We start from the raw sequence: 24,681 nt of genomic DNA on the forward strand, positions 1-24,681 counted from the left end.
ACCATGTGAATTGCTGAATTGATTTCATAACCAAGATGTTATGATGGTGCTTTTAGACCATTAATAGTGTAGAAGCCAGAAATTGAAGCCAAACTTCAAATAACCAGAAGTCCTTCCTAATGCTAGCTATTTCTCTAGTGCTAGTTTCTTGCAAGTTGAGATTCATACTTTAAACAGCAATAATTACAAAATTTACTAGTTATTTCATGATTTATTTTGCTCAGAGTTGATCATGTAATAACTGAAGAGAAAGGTGTATCAGAAAATTTGCTTTCATATGGTTTGCTTTGATTTCTTCTGATCACTGCCCCTACCAAAAGAAAATTCTGCATGCAAGGTCTCCTTGCTAAATGCATCTATTTAGAAACGGGGTGGATACACTTTTAAAGAAAAAGGTCAGATAGAAATTCCTAGAATTTTGTTTTCATGCTTTTGCTAGCTAGTTATGAACCAAAAAAGCAATGAAAACAAAGAAAAAGGGAGAACAGAGAAAGATGTGAAGTCACCTATCCTTGACTCATTTTTTAATCCATCATCTGTAGATTTTACATAATCTACTTAGGTAATAAATATAGCAGAAAAGGACGATGGTGTATTTAGGTTGGAGAATGTATGTTCTTTCAGTCAAATCTTTCTTTATTAGGTTGTTAAATTGTATTAGAAGGTTCTTAGTCTCAATCGAGGAGGTTAGTGCATGGCCTGGGGTGTCAACTTTGATCGCACCTTGTTTGTTTAAATTTGAATCAGTGTTTATAAAAGTCATGGTTTAGGAAATTAGGTTGGGTTTTACCAAGCACGCTCTCCTGTAGAAACATTTAAGTTATCGGGAGAGCGGATGTACTTTTTCTATTATTAAGTAGTTAAAATATAGTTAACAAAGTTATATTTGCCCGACCTTAGAAGATCATTAGCATTCAACTCTATTTATACAACCAGAACAGCCTTTTTTTTTTTGTTTTTAGCTGCATATAACTATGTACAGTTTTTATATTTAAGTGCAGAATCTAATAGCTGCACTTTCAACTCACTCTCTCTGACTATTATTGCCATTATGGCAGATATGACGGGCATGAAGAGGGATTATGGCTACATTGTGTTCAGTACTCTGGACCTGGATGGGTTTATGAATGCCCATACCCGGATTGGGCATCACTCAGTTAACTTTATTCTTGCTTTTTTGTCTTCTTCTGAGAAATGCACTGCTCTTATTCTTATAGTTTGCTGAAAATTGTAGAATTCATCCCCTAGGCGGACAGGTAATTTAGCTTTTGTGGCCAAGGAAACAATGTTGTAATTAAAATGTACATTAAATTAAGTCAGTTTAATTAATGCAGTATTTTCCAAGTGTTATTCTATAGTCTCACACCATTTTGGAACAGTTTAGCTTGGACTGACTAATATTTACTCTGAACATGTTATCATAAAAATACTGACATGTATCAAGAAGTTCATGATTTTGCAATCATTTTGAGCATGGAAAAGCTTGGTAGTGGAAACACCAGCATGTAAAAGCTGGTCATGAAATTCTAGTTGAATCTGGTATTTTCAGGGAGATCTCATTGAACAGAGACAGATCAAGATGAACATGTGAGGGAATTGGTAGTGCAAAATAAAAGTTTAGATGGATGGTCTCTTTTATCTTTGGCATCCGACACAACTTTTGGTGGAGCATGTGGTGTTAAATTTGTGCACTTTTGGTAATAAAAAGACAATGAAAATCATAGTTTCTGTGATGTCATGGAGATAGTGTGACAGCCATAAAATCAGATACAAAGAAAAACTTTGTTGCATTATCTCAGGGGTGAATAGACAAGGATAACTCGTAGGCTTTGATGAACCAAGAAATGGACTGTGCTCACAAAAGGCACTACAGAGAAAGGAAAACACTTTTAACAGGGAGACTGAGTGGTGAATTCCCTGATAGAGATGCACTTTTGCTTTGCTTAGGTAAGGATGATCTTATCGTCTTTTAACTTTTGTTTTTTTTTTCTTTTCTTTTGGCAAAAAAAATATGCCAAAGAAAAAGAAGAGCTTTTTCGTGACGTATATTTCGCTCACCTGTCTTAAATCTTTTTCCAGCTTTTTGTAAATTGGGCATGAACTGATGGAAATGATTTAATAACTTGACGTCATGTTACGTATCAACCTTATCATCAAATAAATATTATTGCATTAAAAGATTTCCTTTCTGCATGGAAAAGCGCTGTGATTGACATCCTGGGTTGCGTTGGCTTGGGTTGGCTTGGGTTGGGTTGGGTTGGGTTGGGTTGGGTTGGGAGAGCTAAGCTCCAACTGGTATCCCACGGCAACTGACAACCACCCCATGCATCTTATCTTGTATAAAAAGAAATAAAGAAGCAGATATTGCCTACCATTCTTTCATGCCATCTCAATTATTAGAATCCTTTTGTTCCTTGGGATAACTGAGATTTAGGAAAAAGGGGAATCATAAAGAAATGTATGACGTGCTGCCTCCACTTCCAGGCAATGGAGAGAGCTATTAGCCCCCCAGTCTTATCGCTCAAAAACTAAAAGAAAATTAAAGAGGCACAAATGGTATGTCTAGTGCCTTCTAATCAAAAATAATCCAGGAGATAAATATGTGCTAATTCATGTCGATCTGGATTAGTTTGATAATTAGATTTCGATGAATGGGGAAATTATTGGAGGAAAAAAGGGGGTCAAAAAGGGTCCTCCCTGCTGATGCTGGCAATGCAAATATATATCTATCAAACTGCAGTTCCACTCCGTAGCCCCATATCCTCCTTATCTTGTGAGCTGCCAGGTTCAAATCCCTAAATAATTAAATGAAAATGCACACATCGTGCCCTCTTACTCCCTATACTTGAGTCATCATATTAAAAGAAAATTTGTCATTAGGACTTGACCTATCTGAGGTAGGTACGTAGCAATGTGGAAGATGAGGGCACAGCACATGTATTATAAAAATTACAATTACATGGTTACGTGAGCTAAACAAATCAATGAAATAAATTCAACACAAAATGGAATCAAATTCGTACATATTAAGATTTAAACCTGAAAAATGAAAGATTTCAAAATATCTTCCTTATCTTTGACATGAACCTCGTCGATCATTAGCCATTATACACATTTATTGTAAAAAACTAAATGTGCAAAAACTGCTGTCTACTATTGTAAGCATATTAATCTCAACTCAAACTTAACGTTTTCTGCATAATTTAAGGGAAATAAACAAACATTTCATCTGGGAATATTGCTGGTATACCCGTTGTTAAGTGCAATTCCCACTCTCCACTCAGCTCTGGTTGTAGGGACACCATTCAATCCGGGCTGTGAGCTTGGGATCTAAAAGTGCCAAATTTGTGGAAGCAATGAGACCCAATGGCTTGAATTATTCATTAGACAGAAACAAAACTATAAAATTACTGAACTGAACCAAGACTGCCTTGGCAAGAAATGTTACTTTTTTGCTTGAGGTTGAGGAAAGAAGATTTGAATCATCTCTTGTTACCTTACGAACCTTTTTACTTTTTCACCATGCCTGGAAGTAAAACTGATATGGTGGGCCATTTAGAGCGACTTGATACTCTACTTTCGAGTCACTGGACACTACGGATAGAATCTGAGATTCTCCACTATTTAGATTTAGTAGGCAGTCCTTGCTTGATGTTTGGTTGTAAGGTACTCCTTACAAGGGTAAAAATATTCATTGAGGAATGAAAGAATCAATTCAGAAGGTACTAACTTCAGATTGGCAAAATGTCGCTAGTGGATCGGCTAGGACAAAGAAAGCGTACCCTCTATATAAACGTCGTATTTTATGCCTACCCATCTTTTTGACTTATCCAAATAATAGACAAGATTTTCAAGAATTAGCATTCTAAAGAAACCCAGCAGCAGAATGACGAATGCAAACAAGTTTAATAATTATGGGGTGTGCTTGAGAAATTTGCTCTAATATTTTAGTGCCCATGAATCTCGCCTGTTTTGGCATTAACCATTAAAGTGCGGAACGCTGGGATCTCACGGGGAAATACGAAGCTCAAGATAATGAGCAAATTATAGCAGATGCTGGGAAGTGGTCATGTTGGCATTAGCCATTAGCGATATGAACTGAAGAACAAGGCACCTGGTCCTGTTTGTGGGCCTTGAATGCACCGTTGAAACAAAACCAACAACAAGTCAATAATAATAATAATAATAATAAAGAAAAAAGGAAACTTCTTTAGGTCATTCATTCATTCGCTATCCCTAAGAGCCAATACTAAAAATGCTATATTGAAATGATGGAGTATGAGGAGTGGATTGGCCTGCAATGAGAAAATGTCATTAAACCTTCATTCTTGCTCTTGACTTATCCTATTTTAGACCCCAGAAATTGTTGTTGTTATTAGCAATCGAATAGCACTAGTGAAAGCAAGCTTTGGCACATGAATTTGCATTTGCTGATCAAAATGTATGGATTTGTTGAATGTTATGTTGGCAAGATTCTATTTACAACTTGAAACTTTTTTGTCCTCCATTGTGGATGTATTGCTCATTTTTGGCACTCACGATTAGGTGCCCAATATTGTGTTACCTCCTTGAGGTTGGATATGGGAGAAGGCCAGCTCTTTTTTGTAAAAGAAAAACCGCCTTGCTTTTGCACCAAAATGTTACCATTTGATTCTGCACTATCCCTCCAGCTTGCTTCTCCTTCTTTTTAATAATTAAACATCATGACTTGACTTGAAAGCATTTATCTAAAACGGCAAAACCCAATTACTACAGGTTTATCTTAGTGGTAAATTAATTCAAGGGTTTAAAATTCGTATGTGGTTTTAAATTCAACTTTTTACACAAATGATTTAAAGTCAAGTACTTTTTTTTTTTTGGTGATATACCATGTTAACTATTTGATAATAGGTTTAGAGGTTCAATAAAATTATAAGATTATCATAAATCCAGGTAACTCAAATAATTTACCTTTCAAAAAACCCTAGCTCAAGTCCAAAAAAAGAAAGGGAAAAAGTAAGAGAAAGAAATATTTTTAGGTTTTGACTAAATGATTTTTTTTCAAAAAGAAAACAATATTACAATCCAAATCTCACCCTAATCTTATCAGTTGAGTTAAGCCCAAATCATGTTCTTTTTTTTCTGAGTACCAATAAGACAAAGAGTAGATTCTTGAGCTGTTCATATGAAAAAGGGAATACATGAGAATCTAAGGGTGGTAAGAAGAATATACAACTTTTTTTTTTATTTAAGAATAAAGAATTCAAAATCATACAGATTCTTTGATTTATTAGTTGCTACATGATCTCTTTACTTAAAAAGTATCAAATCCCTCTTCCCCCAATTCCAAAAGCAAATTCAAAATCAACTCTTTTACAAGGTTAAACAAAGATAATTTATTTTTTTTACTGCAAAATTATATGTAACTTTGATATACAGTTAGGACACAAATTCTTAATGGACTTCTAACAGCTATTTAGGAAATTAAATATGAGGCTAGCTAGTGTGTGGATGAAACAACTATCATGCTAGTTTTGTTTCGTTGAGTTAATTCCTTCTACTTCTATTTCTTTTTTTTTTCTTGAGTTCATACATAAAAAAAAGTATAAAAAATGAAAAATATACTAATTTAATTCTTGAAAAATTCAAGAACTAAATTTATCCTTCATCCCTCAACTAAACTGTTTAAAAAAGAAAGAAAGAAAGACAGAAATCAGTGGTGAAAAGGAAGAGGTAAAGTTACTTGTCCAAAAGTGGGAACAGGGTATATCTAGAGAAGGCGACATTGGCCCGGAATCGTTTCTGTCTCTTTTCTTCTCTGTTTTGGCTATGTTAATGGAGTAACCTGACGTTTTCTCTTTCTTATTGAATCCTGTAGATATGTAGTTGAGGATAACAAATGGGCAATAAGACTTAAAGCAAGAGTTTTTAAAATAATAAAATCATACCCAAAAAGTTGCCTCACACCTAATGTAACATCGTATTATTATTCTAAACACTTGATTACATAACTTTTTAAAAGTATCCCATTCCCATAGATTGTAAAAGAAAAAAGTTGGCAAAGATCATCATCATGATCATCATGATTATTATAAAATATAGACATTTCATTAATTAAACATCAACAGAAAAGTAATTACAGAATACAGATTAAGATATGAGAGAGATGGGGAGAGAAAGATTCCAGGGTGTTGACTGATGAGGGACAGAATGGACACGAACATTGGACTCCTGATGAGAGGGGACATTAAAAAACATTAATTTAAAATCAAAGTGCGCAAGTAAAGGGCTGGAAATTTATTTTGCGTGGCTCCGGTAGATGTGTTCCATGCAAACTCAAACTACACGTGGCGTAGACATATCCAAGTGGACCTTCTTTTTGTGGCGCCTCCCACACTTGAATATGCATATACTTTAAACTTTGTTGGAAGCGTCATGATCCGCAGTGATTCCCTTAATATTTTGAGCTTCAACAACTCCTCCATTGTTGTTTGTCTCGTTTGGCTGAGGAGCCACAGCGTTCACTTCTGAGCACACCATGGTGCCTAGTTTGACAACGTCAACGATGTGCTCTGATAGTTGGTGAAGCTTTGGATCTTCCACCATTTTCTTGGGGTGGTTTTTGTAGATTGCATAAAGTATCATTTGAAGAATTCCAAAGATGAAGCCAAGTACATTTGGAACCTGTTGAGATGTCGACCCCAAAAGAAAAAGTTATTAATTAATAGTAAAAGAAAGGAAAAGTTAAACGTGATGATGTCATAGATATTCATGAAGAAAAGAGAATTTTTAAATTAATTGATAGTGAGTTCAAAAGCTTTATTGCATGAATGAGATAACGTACGGCAATGTTCATATCCTTCAACAGAAGGCCATAGAAGAACCACATCACAGCCCCTAAGGTGAGGAACACTGACAAAGTAAATGGCATGTATTCAACGCTCTTGGTTTTTATGACTTTTCTCTGCAGAAGAATTGAAAATTAATACTGTTAAGCTGACTTTTAATTTGAATGAATGGTGTAAAAGGGTATGAATAGATTCTATTTCTTTAAATTAATAAAGTGGTTTTAATATCCTCACCAAAATGCAAAGAGGTGCAACGAACACACTCAAAGCGAATGCCATGCATATATATCCAAGAACATGGAGGCGGGTCAAGGGGTTTTGTAGGAAGAAAGTTGAGAGAAAGATAACTCCGAACCCGAAAATATTGAACAGAAGGATAAGCTTCACAGTCATGACCTGAAATTCCCCCATGTTTGGATATCGAATTAGAATATTGAACTTAAAAGAGGAGCAATAAATCATAAGAAAGTAAGAGAGGGCGAAAGTAAAGCTTTTCTGGGATATACCTTTTCCTTCTTGGGAGCATAGTAAAAGTAAGCAACAATGTAAAAAGTCTGAATGAAGCAGCAGAAAGTGTTGATGGTTATGAGAAGCACAGCATCCTTCTTAAGTAGTGCGTAGTAAATCCAAAGCATCGCACTGAAGAGAGACACCACGTAAGGAATTGATTGGAACCCTTCGGATGTTCTCTTCGTGTATATTTGGTAAAACGTTGGCCTGGAAAGAGGGATCACCGTCCATTAATAAGAGAAATTAAGGCAGAGTACACTCACCAGAAGAATACGGAAAAGGAAAAAAAATATATAGATGACGAGGGACTTACAAAGGAGCAAGGGAAACCAAAAATGAAACGACGTTGCCTAAAACAAACAACAAGAAAAAGAACACAGGGTATTAGCACAGTGAGAAAGAAATGCTCATTGAACCCTCATAGAAGTGCACATAAAATCTAATATTTCCTAGAGGAAGAAGAAACATCAATATTTCTATACCTAGAACGCCAAAAACGAAAGTCCAAGGCAGGTGAAGAGCCATCTCTATTGCTATTAGATGTTAAAGTAATCGTTTCCTCTCTTTCTCTCTCAATCTCTCTCTCTCTCAAAAGAAGTGTGTGTTGTCAAGTGAGGCTCTTGCTATCTATTTACTCTCACTCCCACGAGTTACGAAGCCTCTCCGGGGGTCGATATTTATAGCGATGGAAGGGGGCGGAAAGAAATGTGTGGTCAAGTTGCACGTAAGAAATTAAAATGCGGGTAAGATGAATTATAATTTTATGGGTTTTCTTTCCGGGGTTGTTCCTCACTAGTGAACTTTTACATTTACAGAATGCTTATAGCTTTTTCTATAACCCCAACCCTCCGGCCCCTTAGTGCCTGTTTATCCGAAATAGGGCGGTTGCCCTTGAATGCAAGCACCCACTCTCCACCCAAGCCCTGCTTGACAGTACCATTCCTAGTACATACACAAAATCCCGAGGGTCCCACCATGGCTCTTTATGATGTGTCACCCACCAAGTGGTTTAAGGTTTACAACTCATACTCGATTGGGTCACAATATATTTGGTTGGGGAGCTTGCAATGGGTTTTTTCTTTTTTTTTTTTTTTTAAATCGGGGTAATACTTCCTCTCCTTATTCCCTCACCTCTCCAACTTGGATATGTTTCCATAACTACTCGATCAGCTTTTGGTTCCCATTGAAATGATTTTGACAAATACCCCACTTTGTAAAAAAATTGCTAACAGGCCCCACTAAATTGATAGATCCAGGACACCCAAGTACGATGTGCTTAATGATTTACATGGCTAATAATCATAAAATATTTCATTGTTCACATTTAATGACATGTAAACAAAAATAGCTAGAAGATGTATACGGAAGTAATACTGCGAACCAAGACTTGCCATGTTATGTACCGTTTTCAATCTTACAATTGAATTCTAGAAAATGATTCTATAATATTAATTGTTTTCACCCTCAGTCTATAAGGATAAAATCAATGAAACTCATTTGTCAATTATACTAGCAAAAGTCGATAATATGCCCATTATCAACGCTCTAGGTAATTATATATGCACTATATTTTGGCTCATGAATTGTCTCCTTTGTTTGTATTGTGTATAGTTGGTTTCTTTTTCTAATGTAATAATTGTATTCCTTGTAGCAAGTTAGTCTTTCTCCTTGGATTGGCTAATTGAATTAAAATTCATCGTTTTTGTCAAGTTAAAAATTTTATAGTATCATTTTTCTCTTATATTGGCTAATTAATTATCATACTCATGAAGAAATGCTTAAAACAAATTAGTTGATGATGATGATGATGATCCTTGGATGGATATCGTACATTGATTCATGAGAATCTAACCCACTTGCCCCATCTGATCAGTTGTAGGGGGCGTCAGGAGGGATGAAATACTTACTCTGAAACCCCGCACTAAAAGAGCTTCTTCTTTTTTCTTTTTTTTTTTTTGTTTTTGTTTTCTGAGGTGTAATCGCACCTGAGGACGGTGAATTACCATTAAGGATCTTAACTCGTTTGGCATGAAAGAAGGCCATCAACGGTGCAGAATCGGGCCGATGGAGGAGATGCTGTTCTACCAAAACAAGAAACAACTTTTTTTTTTCCCTCGCGAGTTGACCCCATGGCCAGAGAAGCAGTCGCCATGCTGCCCGAAAAGCGGATCCTGTTTTGGAATCACGTGTAACTCGCGTGTGCAGATGGAGTATCCTTCCTTGTTCATATCAATTCAAGAAATTGCTGGTTAACACCTAACAAAGCACACATTATCCAAAACATCATGCATACAACATTACGACCCACTAAAAAAAAGATTAAATAAAGTGGGGGGTGGGGGGGGAGGGATGAAACATCCATTATTTTATTTGAACTTGAAAAATTCAGTACGTAAAAAATTTTGGACAAGAAAAGAAAAGAATCTGAGTGCCAGGAACTGTGGCTGTGGCACCATGCATGCAGCAGCGGCCTTTATTTAGGTGTAGCTAACTATGGTTAGCTCGCATTTGATTAATTAATATATGAAATAAGAATACGTATATCCTTATGATTGGCAAAATTATCAGCAAATCAAAGCATTAAGCAACTTGGAAAGGCCCACCTGAGGCAGTTAAGTAAAGCCTGCCTGCATGGTCCCAAGAATTGGGCAGGGCAGACATGGGATAAGGATTTGCTTCCAGTACCCTATTTGTAAGGTTAGAACTTAGAAAGTTGAACACCCCACCCACCAAAAGAAAAAGCAGATAAGTTCTTTGGGCTGTATACTCTACAGAAGTGCGATAGTAAGTGCTTAAATAATTTTAAATTGAATAGGTGTGGCATTCCATATCCCAAATTGGAAAGCATATATAGGCAAAAGCATCGAGGGATCATATATAGTGGGGAAAAAGTCGAGTTGATAATGGTCCGTTTATTTAAACATAACTCCACTAGTAATATACTAATATCTTTTGTCAACAACAAAAACTTGGTTTAAATAATAATAACATTTAATGTGTTTTAATGTCCTTTTTTCATCAAAATTTGGAAAATTTCGTCATCATTAAGGGTAGTTGAGACAAGTGTATTTGCCAGTTAAGAAAAAAAACGTGTATTTTCTAATTAAGAATGTGACAGTAGTCCTGGTAGGAATATTTGATATATGGCTGTAGATATTTGTCATTTATTTTTTGTTTAATTAGCAGAGTATCCGACCGAGCCACTCATATCCAAAAAGGTGAATAATTAAACAGGTCATTGGGAATCCTAATCTATTGCAATAAATCCCTTAAATCTACTATAAATCTATTACTATTTATAACAAATTGGATTATTTTGTATATTTAAAAGCCATCAATGCAATTATTTTCTTGGCTGAGAGAGGAAAAAAACAGTTTCCTGATATATATATTTTTATCTTAATTATTCTTCTCCTACGAGAAAGAAATTATGGGTAGTTTGTTTGACTAATTTATTGCAACTATTTTTGCAAAAGAATTGTTGGGTATGAGTCGTATGATCGACTACATGGAAAATTTGGCTTCGGCCGAAATGTTGGGAAATGGTTGGGGTCGATGGCACCCCTACCAGACAAACCATGAACCTAACATGCATTTATTTATGCAAAGGAGCTGGGGTCTGTTTACTACACAAAAACCCTTCTATATATGTAGGTGATAATTAAATTATCATATACCTTTATAGTGAGAGTGACTTGTTTGATAATGACATAATATTTAAAAAAAAATTCTAAACTATTCATAAAAATTCAAATAAGTCTTTATATTTTTATTATATTTAATTCAATTTTTTTGTTTTTATTTTTAATCAAGTATGTCTTTATATTTTTATTTTAAGTGAAACAAACTCTTAAAATTAATAATTGACTTAATTAAAATATATTTTATTCTTTTATACCACGTGACGTTGACGTAACATATTAAATTATCATAACTGATAATGATGTGACATGTTAATATAATATAAAAATATTATCATATACATGTCAAGAGCATAATTGAGCACAAAATTGAAAAACCAACATATCACCCTAGGTAGGACAAGTTGAAGAAAAATATGAAACTATCTATTCATTGCAGGCTGGGTCATAATAGTGATCGCGGATTTGAGGTAATTGAAGGCAATGACTATCATAAAGTAAATTTCAATGAGATGAGCACATATAGGGAATGGGAGCTTGTTGGAATTCCATGCCCTCATGCTATTTGTGTTATGTATCATGACAACAATAAGCCAAAAGATTACGTTTCACAATCAGTACTGTAAAGAAAATTATATCCTTGTATTACGCCCATGTAACAGTCTGTGAAAGGAAAAAAGTTTTGGTCAAAGGATAACGATTCAATACAACCTCCGTATATAAGAGTAATGTCAAGGGGATAAAAAAAAAAAGGAACCAAAGATAATATGAGCCAACAAAGATGAAATTTCAACATTGACGGCTTTGCTAAAGGCAAATCAGGGTTTGCTGGTTGTGGTGGCGTTTTTAGGAATTCAAACGGATTTGTTATTGGGGTTTTTTTCGGCCTCCTTGGTTGTCAAGGGTCTAACGTTGCTAAGCTTATAGCCATCCTTTATGCTTTGCGCCACTTTGCCTCATCTCCTTATAATTCAAATCTATTTAACAGGCTCTCTTTAAGTAACAATTATTACCTTTTGTAATTATTTTCACTATCAATGAAATCTTTCATTGACAGAACCAAAAAAAGAAAAATGAAGATGAAAATTAGAATGTATATAGAAAGAGGCTTGAAAATGAAATAAAAGATATTGTGATTAAACATGCTATAACAAGGAAGCTTATCTAAACAAAGAACAATGAGCCAAATAGAACAAGTAAATGCAAAAATTAATGTGATGATTAATTTTTTTGGTTGATAATGAACAAATTAAGGAATGTAAAAATGATAAATGTGGGTATAATATGCAAAAAAAAGTTTCTAAATTATTCAAAAAAAATTAAATAAATTTTTATGCTTTTATTACGTTCAATCAACTCTTTATATTTTTATTTTGAGCTAAATAAGTTTTCATATTTTTATTTTGAACCAAATAAACTTTTTATGACTAATGATTAACTTAGTCATTTTATGGCGCATGATACTGACATGACATGCTAACATATTATAATTAATGATAATATGATATGTAAACATATTATAATTGATGATAACATGATATGTTAATTTGACATGATAACATGATCATATGATATTTTTCATTCTCTATATTAATACCATATCAGTATCATGTTAATATAAAATGACAAGTGATATTTTAACTAATGGTAATTAATCAATTATTAATTATAAAAATTTATTTGACCAAAAATAAAAATATATAAATTTAATTGAACCTAATAAAAGAATAAAACTTTATTTAAATTTTTTTAAATAATTTAAAAACCTATTTAAGTATTATGTCGATATTATCTATTTCTTAATTTCGAACCACACTTTTTAAATAGAAAGATTATACATCAGTCAATAAATCAAAAGCTCAAGTGCTTTTATATATAAATATATTTATTTAATTGAATCTTATAATTTGTTGCGTACTAAAAATAAATGAAAACAAGATATAATATACTAACATGATTATTATTATTTAGCTCCCTCTAGCATGAGTTAGGCTTACAAGTTGTTACAAAGATAATTAAACATCAGAAAATAAAAGCATTAAGTGTTCACATATACATAAATATTATATATCACAGTAGAAGGAGAGAGAGAGAGAACTAAATGTGATACTGCATGTGAATAGAGGAGAGGGGTTAAGGTACAAATCCATCAAGCTTCACATTTTCCTAGCAGCAGGTTTGGGTTAGCAAACTCCAGGATTTTCTCCCTTTGATCGTGTTCATTTTGTACCTTACAGCTCCCAATACTTTTATCATGGGCGACGTCGGGCTCTGAACTCATTTCCTGCACCTCAGAATTCATAACTGTGCTCAGTTTGGTAACATCGATGCTATGTTCTGGTACCTCTACCTCCTTGGTTACCACCTTGGAGTTCCTATATATTGCATACAGCACCATCTGTAGCAACCCAAAGATGAAACCCAGAACATTTGGAATCTGTCAAAATAAGAAATTCGTAATTTAAATCAGTAATATAGATTAATTTCTGATTAATCTATAATATGTATAAAAGTATAGATGTCAAAAAAAAATTTAATTGAAAAAAACTGATATTTTAACTTATTGTATTAAAAATTTTCCATACGTTGAAATTCTTTTTATTAACAAAAACAGACATTTTTACTTATTATACTTTTAAATTGTCATATTAAATTATATTTTAAATCATTTTTATTATTATAAAGATTAAATAATAAATTTATCCAACATATAAATAAAAGTGTTAATCCATTCAATGGCTTTCAATTAAATGCTATATTTGTTAACAAAATTCTAATCTCATTTAATTATCTAAGTAATTTACAATTTTACTCATTCTTAGAAGTTGAAATCTTTTTTTTTTTTTTGAAAGATTAGAAGTTGAAGTTGAAATCCTAAAAGCTTTTTATTAAGTATTTAATAATTTCATGATTATAAATAATACTTCATCCAAAACTATGAAACATTGTACGGATTAGTGAGTTTTATATTATGATCATTTCTTATTTTGCAAATTTATTTTTTCAATGGTGATTATGTTTTTCCTTATTTAGTTATGCAAGTGGATTATTAATTTCAAATTTAAAATTATTATTCTTTGTGCTCTATAGACTCATAGTGCTATCATTCAACAAAAAGTTTGTCCACCTCGTAAAAAATTTATCATTTTCTATCAGCTTAATAATTAATATTTATGTGTTTTTTATAGATAATAAATTTTTAAATTTTAATGTAATTTTTTTGTACATATGAATATAACTAATTACGCGTCAAATCACATGTAAGGCATGTGACACAAAAGCTATTACTATTAAATAAATTTCGATTAACTTTTATGCGTAACTCTTGTCAATTTGATGCTATGTCATCTGCCTAATAGAAACCTATGCTAGGGGATTTTTGTCATAGTTCATTAGTATTTCAGTGGATCGTCACTGACCGTAATATACAAGTCTTTAAGGAATATGCCATAAAGAAGCCACGTAATGGCACTTAGGGTGAGGAAAAATGATAAATAAAACGGCATGAACTCCACACTTTTGGTACGTATAACCTGCCTCTGCAAAACATACATGTAAAAAAGTTATAACAATATTTTAATCCAAGTAACAATGTTTAGGAAGCGGGAGTCACGTAACTTTGGAAAGAAATCAATTAAAATAAGGGGGGAAAGCGTGAAAAAGTAACAACATATATAGTAAGTAAAAAGTAGATTTTTTATTTTTTGGGGGGTTGCTTATATGCTTACGATGATGCTTAAAGGTGCTGCAAATACACTTGTAGCAAAGGCGACACAGATCCATCCAAGGACTTGGGCTCGGTTCGATCCTTTTGCTAAAAAGCGGGAAACAAGAAGAATGGAACAGAATCCCACAAAGTTCATCAACAGAAGTATCCTCAACGTGAACATCTGTGGTTCATTTACAAATTAATGCAAAGAGTTTATTATAACTTTAAGGTGAAAATGGAAAGACGAAAAAGAACCAAGGGTAAAGAGAGGGAGAGAAAGAGAGAATACCCTGGCTTGCTTTGGTGCATAAGCAATATAGATAGCAATGTAAGCGGTCTCTACGAAACAACCGAAGGAATTAATAGTAACAAGAAGGAAAGCTCCCGACTTGACGAAGGCATAGTACATCCAAAGCATCGCACTGAAGAGTGCAACCACATATGGAACTGATTGGAAACCTTCCGTTGATTTCTTCTTACAAACTCGGATAAAAGTAGGTCTGAAATTGATTACATGGACGAGTCCTTCAGTGTCAGTTCTTTGTCTTGACTATGGTATATATTATTGCTTAAAAAAAATAATCAAGTAAACCATGAAAGCTCAAATTACTTCAACACACTTACAGTGGAGCTAGGAAAACCACGAAGGAGGAAATGTTACCTACATCATTAATCAGAACAGAGACAATGATCAGCTCTTTCTAGTATTTCTCCTCCTAAATTAACTGAGAACATTAAACTTTATCACGGAGCGAGTTTAATTGAAACATTTCCAAGTGGAAGAAGATAATTAAAGAGGTAGGTCTAAGTATGATCAACTCTATTATAAGCTCTGCACAAATTAGTTATGTACCTAGGAGACCAGAGATGAAAACCCATGGATTATCAGTAGCAAAAACGCCCATCTCTTCGGATCTCTCTATCTGTCTCTCTCTCCCAAAGGGGTGATCAAGGTAAAAACCGTGCTGCAAGGAAAAGCCCTAGATTTCTCTCACACTCAAGCTGGGATGCAAAAGCCAGAACAGGGTCGTGATTTATATAGGGAAGGCGATACGCTGCTGTTGCATGAAATGTGAATAATTAAAAATATGTACTATATACTTTGGTTTGTGGGGTCGTAGGATAGAAATTTACGCACCCACCATGCCAACGCAGCACACTAAGCAGTCAGGTAAATTAGTATTCTGCCAGACTTGCGTTGCATGCCCAAACACCCAATTTCACCCATATCACTTTCTCTAAGTATTTTTTTAGTATCAAATATTGCGGCTCCTCATCAGTTCTAACAGCCCATTTGTCACGTACAACCGGCAAAACCCCCAACACAAATCTCCCCACTCAAAGGACCTTTAAATGTACGGAATCTCCATGCTTCCACATGAACTTAGACAGGTGTAGCCTGAGGCAGTTCTGCACTATTCCATTCACTGATTTGTCATAGAAAATTCTTTCTCCTGGGCTTTCATTAACTTCGCTTTTTCGGTGGTGGTGAAGTGCAAAATGTTAACTTGCTATTGCGTTCTATCTCATATCTTTTGACTGTCACGCGTGAACAGGGGATTCAAAGTCAGCTTCTCATCGTTCCAAGTGCCGGGTCTTCATTTAGTGACAGTTATATGTATCTACCATGACATAAGAAAACTTCAGAATCCTTCTCCCACGATTCTGCCTTCCTTCTTTATTGTCCATTTCTTTGGCGCTGTTCTGACGAATAGGATATCGAAAGCCCAAAAAAGAACCGAATATTATATGATCTTGAAGAATTCCTTTATGTAAAGATAGGCTTCTAAGTGGAAGGTGGGGTGTTAAAATATACTAGACCACCTGAAATGATAAGATTTACTAAATAATGTATATCCCCCATGATTCGAATAATTAAGATTACCTTATGATTGGTATGACCACGATCACTATTTAAAACAATTTTTAGAATTCAGATATTTCCAAACCTGGCTCAGGTGGGAACTTGCCCGCTGCACGTGTGATGTAAATGCGGTACGAGGTTAGTCACTGTCATGAACATATAATTTGAGAACGAAAGCTGTCCGTAACCTGGCACTTGCAGAACCTTGCATGATTAAAGGGGACATAAATTTTTCAAGCTGTTAAAAGCTCTAATGCTTTAATTAGTTTTTTGCGGCTAGATTGAACACTGTTTCAACGGGCAGGAATGTTTGGGAGCCTTAGCCCTTTAAATGTGTTATTCTTGCGGCTATGGTTGAAGATTAAATCTTTTGGTTGCGATTGGAACATGTGTTTCAAATTACAATTAAAATTTAAAAGGTCTCTTTTTGCTTCTGCAACAATAATTCATCTATTCTATAATTAAGTTTTCTTTATATCAATGTTGATCACTCCAGCTTTAATTGGACTCCATGATAGGTAGATAGATAATGAAAACAATTGGTCCAATGATCCTTATAATGTCCTTTGTTGGATGGTGGTATATTACCTGACTTGGATTATTAACTTTGATTTTGCTTTGACCGTACAAAACCTTTTTCCTAACCGTGTTTAGTCAAATGCGTGACTTCAATATCAATCAATGCATTCTTTGGTTCTAAAATTTCTGGTCCGGTAAGTCAAGTAATCAATCATTGACAAATCATTTTGTTTTTAATGGGTAACGTTGAATTCTTGACACAGTTCCATGCTAACATGTCAATATAAGCCATCTGGATATGGGGATTCAATCTTGGGGAAAGAAGAATGTATAGAAAAAATCATGTGAGAAAAGTTAAAGAGGTCTAGCAGATGATCACCTGACATTTTGAAATCCAATTTTCTGAATGAAGAGCAAAGTCTCAGCTTATTGTCGTCTTATAGATGGAAGGCCCAAAAGGAGAATAAAGTCTAACAAAAACCTACTTTACCTAACTCCTGAAAATCGTAATAGCTAGTAGTAGTTGAAAGGCCTTTTGACTAAATTAACATTCTGGTGCATAGATTGGGACCTCTAATTAATCTTAATATATCCCTAACCAAAATTTATTGATTAGATTAGACTCCATTGTGTTTTGTAGTTCTTCAATAAGTGTTCAATATACTCTTAAGCATGGCCCCATACAACAATTTGCATTGTAGGGATAGGGGGTTGTAGCAGACAGCTGCAGCGTTTGCCAATCACCAAAGCATTTGGTAATAACTTTGTAAACGATCGAAGCCGACTTTCATGTCCTAAGTTTGTTTGAAAGTGTCAAGTGGCACCTCAAGGCTCAAACTCACAAATTTTAAATTATTTTTTTGATAGACCTGAAGGTACACGGTACACTTTTTGAAAGTTGAAGGTACACTTACTATTACTGGAAGATCTCTACAGGACAGATAATTTGAAAACAATTTTCTTTTTAATCTAATCATGAAGATCTCCAGGGTATAAGTTTGTTAAATAGCTTTTATTTTAGAGTAAGGCCCAATGTAATTGATTATAAAAGAAATAAACACACATACCTGAATTTGATTTTGTATTTTTCTTTTTTGAATAACAATAGTTTTCATTCATTAGAAAACAGAGGAAGCATGCACCAGGTATGATGCAGCACTTCCCTCTAATGATTTATGTCAGCACGGATCACTTTCCAGGAAAATCAACGAGCATACAGGCAGTCCACACTTTGACATTCCCCTGTTAACACTCATTGCAGCCCAAAACAATAACAATAATCCACAGTACAGCCCTACAGATTCACATGGTATGGTGGGGAATCCCGACGGAGTAGGTTGGACAGATTCTTGGTACGTCGGAGTGGATGTACTTCTATAAGACAGGTCTAAAGAGATATTGCTCTCCAGCCATTGTCCCATCTCGCTATCGTCCGAAATGGTGGATTGGGGTCATGTCCCTTGGAATTCTTGGACTGTTGGCCACACGATAAAGAGTCTAGAAAGGAAATAAGTGGGCAATGGTCCAAGGAAATCCATCGATTAGGAAGGTAGGGTGGATTATAGATTGAGAACTAAGCTTGGTAAGCTCAAAAAAAAGTGGAACAAGAACATATTCGGCAATGTGGATGAACAGTTGGCAGCCTTGGAGGAAAAGGTATAAGACTAGATAGAATGGGGGATTTTAAGGACTTAATCAAAGCTGAAATTAAGTGGAGAAATGTGGACAGTGAAGACAAAAATCAAGAGTTAGATGGATATCGAAGGGAGATCAAAACACAAAGTTCTTCCATAACAAGGTCAAAACAAGGGCAAATAGAAATCACATAGAAGGCAATTTTTGGAATAAGAATTGAATTTTCAATTTGAAAGAGGTGAAAAAGTCTATGGCGGAACATTTTACGCTATTATTCTCAAGTGTTAATAAGACTAGATCCACCATAGGAGATGATACTGTCAAAACAATTGAATCCACACGATGATTCTTTCCTGAGAAAACCTTATCTATATATGGAAGAACTAAAGGAGGCAATTTGAGAGTGTGGGGGATCTAAACCTCCAGGTTCGGATGACTATAACTTCAACTTCTATCATAACATTTTAGGTTATTATTCTCAAGTGTTAATTTTTTTTTAAATCCTCTCAACTATCAAATGGGACACACTAAAATTATTCGTCATTTTATAGAATTTTCTTGAGAAAATATTATTACAAATTTTCATAAAATTTCTATCATTGAGAAACTGTAAAACAATCATTTTTTATTCCTTTATTGATTTATTTACTTAACAAATTAACCAATATTATTTATTTTAATTAAAAATATAATGAAAATAAATAAAACCAAAAAATATTATAGTTCACAAATCAAAAACACCCTTTTTTTTAAATTGGGTTTGAGTTGAACTTTGAATGAACACGAAGAGGGGAGGAATAGTAAAAGTACGCTCATGTGTTTTTGAATTGTTTGTGAGAAAATTTTGGAACAATATGTTGTAGGATTGTTATTATGAGATGGAAATGAAGTCAACCGAATTTAATTTATGAGCTTGAAGATTACTCGGCCTATTGAATAGGAGAAGTCTCTCTCTAGCTGGCTTTTGATAGTCCATTTGGCCCATTTTCATGGGCCAACAAGAATAGAATAAACAAGGGCATAGGAAAATTACCAATCTGTTGCTGGGCAGATGTCAAATGAAGACCCCTTTGGAGACAAATTTCATATATAGTATAGATATAAGATTAAAATTCAATAGCAATCCTAAAAATCATGTCTTAATAATTGAAGTCCACTTTTTACAAATTTCAAAAATAATCTATTAATCATATATATATATATATATATATATATATATAGTCCAATTCGTATAGAAATTTTTAGAAAGAAATTAAAGAGGGTAATGTGTGCCATGTTATTTCATATATAGTAATTTGTTTATTTGTCTTGCATTAAATGCGTGATTAGGCCTTTATATCAAGGTTCTCCATCATCCATATAAGCACCAGTAAAGACGTCAAAGCCAGGACCCCAAGCACTTTCCTCGGTTCCTTCTGTCCTTAGATCGCTTTCAACAGTAAACGGGAATGCAAATGAAACAGCATCGATCAGTTTAAAAAAGAAGCCTTAAACACAGGAGTCCAAGCATTTGAGTGGTTGCTCCCGTCTTACTTGGCTTTAATTACAATTATACTTAATTATATAGCATACTACAAAAGCAATGTAAAAGGCAAATCAAACAGAACACTGTCCGGGTTCAGCCTGATTGGTGCTTTCGATGCTTTTATGACTATGTTGTAACTGATGATCATGCGGATTTTCATCTCTACCCACTTCAACATCACCGGAAACTTGCAGCGAGGAGTCCGTATTATTGGAAGCTTTTATGGGTGCTAAGTTCTTTCCGTTCGCAACTTGTACTGGTAATTGCTTCTGCTCATTCTCGATGTTCTTGTACTTTTTGTAAACTACGAATAGTACCATTTGAATCATCCCTAAAACAACTCCCATTATGTTTGGGAGCTGAGGTTATTAACCCACAACAAGAAAAGAAAAAGAATCAGAGAAAAAGGTAAAAATATATATTATTCCGGAGTTAAAAGTCATCCTTTCAGGTTCTTACAGATATATAGAAGTCCTTTAGAAGTACGCCATAGATCAACCACATAATGGCACTCAAGGTGAGGAACAATGATAAAGCGAATGGCATGAACTCCACGCTTTTGGTGCGGATGACCAACCTCTATGGAAATTAATTACAAGTAAGAAAATAGTAATGAGGCAGAGGTAGAGTATAATAATAGTTCTAAAGAGAAAACAATAAAAAAGAAAAAGGAAAGATAAAGAATCTGACCATTATGCTCAAAGGCGCTGCAAAAACGCCGGCTGATGATACTACACAAAACCATCCAACAATATGGATCCGGCTTGGTCCTTTGGAAAAAAAATGCGTAAGAAGGATGATCAAGAGAAGGCCCCCAAAATTGAACAGAAGCAGCAGCTTCATAGTCAAAATCTGCAATCTCCCAGCACTGTAAATCTTCATTACGATATTCAAACAGGCGATTACGTAAATCGCAGGAAGAACATTATAATTAGTACGTAACGTACCCTAGCTTTCTTTGGTGCGTAAATGATGAAGACAACGGTGTAGATAGTTTCCACAAAGCAACCAAAGGAATTGATGGTCATGAGAAGGAAAGCATTGGATTTTAGTGTGGCGTAGTATATCCAAAGCACAGCGCTCACTAGTGCAACGACGTAAGGAATTGATTGAAACCCTTCAGTCGATTTCTTTCTATAAACCCGAAGAAATGTAGGCCTGCAATTTATTAGATCGTCCAATTCTCTTGTTAATTTCACTGAGTAGCAAGCCGAAACATTAAAATGCCTATATATAAAAAGTTTAATACACATTAATGGAAAAAAAAAATGAAGAACAGAGAACACTTACAGAGGCGCAAGGTACACCATGAAAGAGAGGATGTTACCTAAAATAAATATTCATAATTGTTATTGTGATCGGGTTCAGAAGCAGGAAATAAAATGAACAAGAAAATTAAGATTAGATTTTCCTTACATAATGAAATAAACATAATGTACATTCTAAATTTCTACCATAACCATACAGCTACATGAACAATGACATGTAAAAGATGCAGATTAGACATGAACACCAGACTTTTCACAGGACAAAGAAAGAAAGAAGCAACTAAGGTTGTCTAGGTTTTTAAGCTCTTAAGTGACATTCTTCTTTTCTGCTTTTTACTCCATTTTTAGTTCTCCTTTAGCGTTTGCCTTGCCATGGTAGATGGCACCAAATTAATGAATGCACCAACCACCGCGATAGCAGTAAACAAGAAAATGCTTGTGATATAAGAAAGAATTTGTGCAACCATCAGTAAGGATGAAAATGGTACTTGCTTATGCAATTTTATACCTAGAACGCCGGAGACAATTATCCATGGATGGTAAGCCATCTCTTCAGCTCTGATCTCTTTCTCTGATAGAAGGTATTAGAAAGAAATAATGTAGAAGCAGGTAAAACGTAATCCTAGCTTCCTCTCATCCAAATTCTTTTTTACAGACAGAGGCACATTTAGCGTGATATATTAATAGAGAGATATATAAGATGGGACAAGAGAGGGCCTATTGCTTAGTTTGTTAAAAGGAAACTGCAAGAGCTAATTCAAACTCTTCGTTTAGTTTTCAATTTAATACTAATTCACTTTGTGCTTTGGAAAGTAAAGAGTACAAAATACTTTTTGGATAAATGGATTTATTTTTGAACACTTGAATTAAAATATTTAAAAAATTGATTTTTATGTATTTCTATATGGAACTATAACATTTGAATTGATGGTATTTTTAATTAATCTTTCATTTTCAATCAAATATGGTTTCATTGTCTAGTTATACTACAACCTAACGGAACAAAGCTTACTTTTGTTCTAAAAAGGAAAGAAAGAGTCCTACTTAATTACAAGGATTTCTACATATATATAAGACAAAAATCACACCCCCAATTGCGGAAACCTTAGAATCCATATGCAGAAACACATCCCGACGGCCTTCATTCCTATGGGCTTGAGTTTTTTAAAGTTAGAATCCATTAACTGATGGGTCAGATGTGACAGATCAGGGTATACAAAATGTGAACTAATTTTGGGTTAGTTTCTTTTGTGGCCCAGAAAGAATATTATCTGCAAGAGGAATAATGTGGATTATTATAATTGCTTAATACATCAAGCATCTGTTATCCAAGAAAAGCAATATATGCCTTAATAATATCGATACTTGAAGTTTGAACCGCTAGCTGCATCTATATTTCAGACAAGCTTATCCTAGAGAAATATCAGTTCTTGGAGATCCAGGCCGGCCACATGCGACCAAATCCTGTTGCGTATCATGGCAAGTAATTCTGCAATTTCAGGCAAAAAATTAGAGGCTTAGATGTTAGTGGGGATTTTATGCTTGACACTGAGTAATCTGTTTTGCCAATCCTGGTATCTGTTCTCACAGGACTGATCGGCACTTTCTAAGCTTACAAGAACAAACTGTTTCTATTTGTCTGTAAGAATTAAGTACACGCCCCATGGCCATTTTGGATGGAAAATGGTATAATCCTTTCCTTTGCACAGATTGCTCACCACTGTTGGTGACATCAAAGTGATAATTAACCTTAATTTCTTTCCAGTTTTTTCAACGCCTAATTTTATTGCATCAGTATGAGTTATGACGCGGGCTGCTTATTTCTGACTGTGTATTCAACGGTAAGATCATTGCAATTTCCATAGAAAAATGGTAATTAATTAGGTCAATGAATCCAAAGATCCGGCTCCTTCCCTTTTGTAAATTTAATTGGAGAGACTGATTTATGTCAAATTTGAATTGTAACACTTGATCCATTTCTAAACATATTCTCGTTAAACCATTTCACGTTAGAGAACAAACGTCGTTAGGCATTGTACTTCCTCTTTTTATTTTCTCAACAATCTCTATAGTCTCTATGGCTTTCCCTGTCTAATAGCCATGTTTCAGAAAAATTAAAGTTTCTCGGCTCTGTTCTGCAACTCTTTCTTTGAGCTTAAATGGAGCTTAACCAATCCTCTTACTTATGTTTAATCTAATACATCTTTTTCCTTGGAAAAACCCGGAATATCGCTAGGAAAAGACAACTTTGAACTTGAAAACTTCCTCCTTTCAAGCATAGAATTTAAGCCAGTTATGTTCTTGAGTTCTTCCAACTTCCTATAACTCAAAAGCGCTTTGAGACCTTAATTAAAATGCCTAATCTCAATAGGATGAAATACCATTGGCCAAAATGAAAAAAAGGGGTGATTTACACATTAGCCATTTCTTTCAATATCAATTTTTAGGACCCAACGTACAGTTACAATTTACATTAAGAGGTAGCAAACTGGGAAAAACCCAATGGAGATGAAATCAAACTCACTTAGTTCTGATCAGTAAGTAAATTTGAGTTGTTAATCTACTTGGCAAGCAAATAACAAAATGCGCTCTAAGTGTCTAAATACAAGATCTTTTTGTTTCTTATAAATCAGAAAGACTTTTGAACTTTCGCACTAAAGAGAGCCGCTTTCAACTAAACTGAAAACTTTTAGCCTTGAATAAGATACGAATTTTGTTCCTTAAATCAGATGCCAAAGTGGAATTAAAACCAATATCTTGTGAACCGAAGCCACAAAAGAAAGGATTCAGTTCCAATCCTGATGGCTTTCGTTTTTGTCATTAACGACAGGAGGGTGGAAAGGTGCACATAAACCTGAAATAGTGAACAGATTCTCCTGGTATTCAGTTTCTCATATTGGGGTTTAACGGTGTAATGGGTTCAGCCGTTAGGAACCCTTTTTGACATGATTATATTATGCACTAAATTCAGTGACTTTTTTAAATATTATGTACTAAATTTACAAAAAAGAGGAGGCAGATCCTAAACCTTAACCCTTTTTCTTCAAGGTTCTAACCTTAATGAGATTTTAATATAACAATAGTAGACAACTATCAATTATACATGAATTATACATTAGATATAAAATTATTATTATTATTATTATTAATTATTCATTAAATACAAAATATTTCTTTAATCCT

At 34.3% G+C, this 24,681-nt stretch overlaps 4 protein-coding genes across 5 annotated transcripts in view; 1 reads left to right on the plus strand and 3 right to left on the minus strand.

Annotated features, from left to right (window-relative positions):
• The window catches only part of LOC110418348 (RNA pseudouridine synthase 7-like), a 12,777-nt gene extending 11,354 nt beyond the window's left edge, over positions 1-1,423 (plus strand). Inside the window, exon 12 of the mRNA XM_021431041.2 lies at positions 1,059-1,423. Coding sequence (XP_021286716.1) covers positions 1,059-1,161 — 103 coding nt within the window. The 3' untranslated portion in view covers positions 1,162-1,423. The remainder of the gene's footprint in view (positions 1-1,058) is intronic.
• A 4,642-nt stretch (positions 1,424-6,065) lies between these two features.
• LOC110417899 (bidirectional sugar transporter SWEET10-like) lies at positions 6,066-7,981 on the minus strand. Its single transcript, XM_021430493.1, has 6 exons — positions 7,820-7,981; positions 7,651-7,687; positions 7,334-7,544; positions 7,062-7,223; positions 6,824-6,943; positions 6,066-6,663 (listed from the first exon to the last, which is right to left on the minus strand). Exons 1-6 carry the CDS (start codon positions 7,860-7,862, stop codon positions 6,394-6,396), a joined length of 843 nt encoding a protein of 280 aa, XP_021286168.1. The 5' UTR covers positions 7,863-7,981; the 3' UTR covers positions 6,066-6,393.
• A 5,146-nt stretch (positions 7,982-13,127) lies between these two features.
• LOC110418232 (bidirectional sugar transporter SWEET12-like) lies at positions 13,128-15,678 on the minus strand. Its single transcript, XM_021430899.2, has 6 exons — positions 15,541-15,678; positions 15,312-15,348; positions 14,977-15,187; positions 14,707-14,868; positions 14,398-14,517; positions 13,128-13,415 (listed from the first exon to the last, which is right to left on the minus strand). The coding sequence occupies exons 1-6, from the start codon at positions 15,590-15,592 to the stop codon at positions 13,128-13,130; spliced, it is 870 nt and encodes a 289-aa protein (XP_021286574.1). The 5' UTR covers positions 15,593-15,678.
• Positions 15,679-20,031: 4,353 nt separating this feature from the next.
• Positions 20,032-22,124, minus strand: LOC110418300 (bidirectional sugar transporter SWEET12-like). Of its 2 annotated transcripts, none has more exons than XM_021430990.1 (6): positions 22,007-22,124; positions 21,521-21,557; positions 21,178-21,388; positions 20,921-21,082; positions 20,690-20,809; positions 20,032-20,589 (listed from the first exon to the last, which is right to left on the minus strand). In XM_021430990.1, exons 1-6 carry the CDS (start codon positions 22,044-22,046, stop codon positions 20,302-20,304), a joined length of 858 nt encoding a protein of 285 aa, XP_021286665.1. In that variant the 5' UTR covers positions 22,047-22,124; the 3' UTR covers positions 20,032-20,301. The 2 variants fall into 2 exon arrangements, with proteins under 2 accessions (XP_021286665.1, XP_021286666.1); XM_021430991.1 differs by lacking the exon at positions 22,007-22,124 and adding an exon at positions 21,647-21,793.
• Between the last annotated feature and the right edge of the window lie 2,557 nt (positions 22,125-24,681).

The sequence above is a fragment of the Theobroma umbraticum genome, unplaced genomic scaffold (genome assembly GCF_002168275.2).
Source record: "Theobroma umbraticum cultivar Fairchild unplaced genomic scaffold, ASM216827v3 scaffold_50.0, whole genome shotgun sequence".
Lineage (NCBI taxonomy): Eukaryota > Viridiplantae > Streptophyta > Magnoliopsida > Malvales > Malvaceae > Theobroma > Theobroma umbraticum.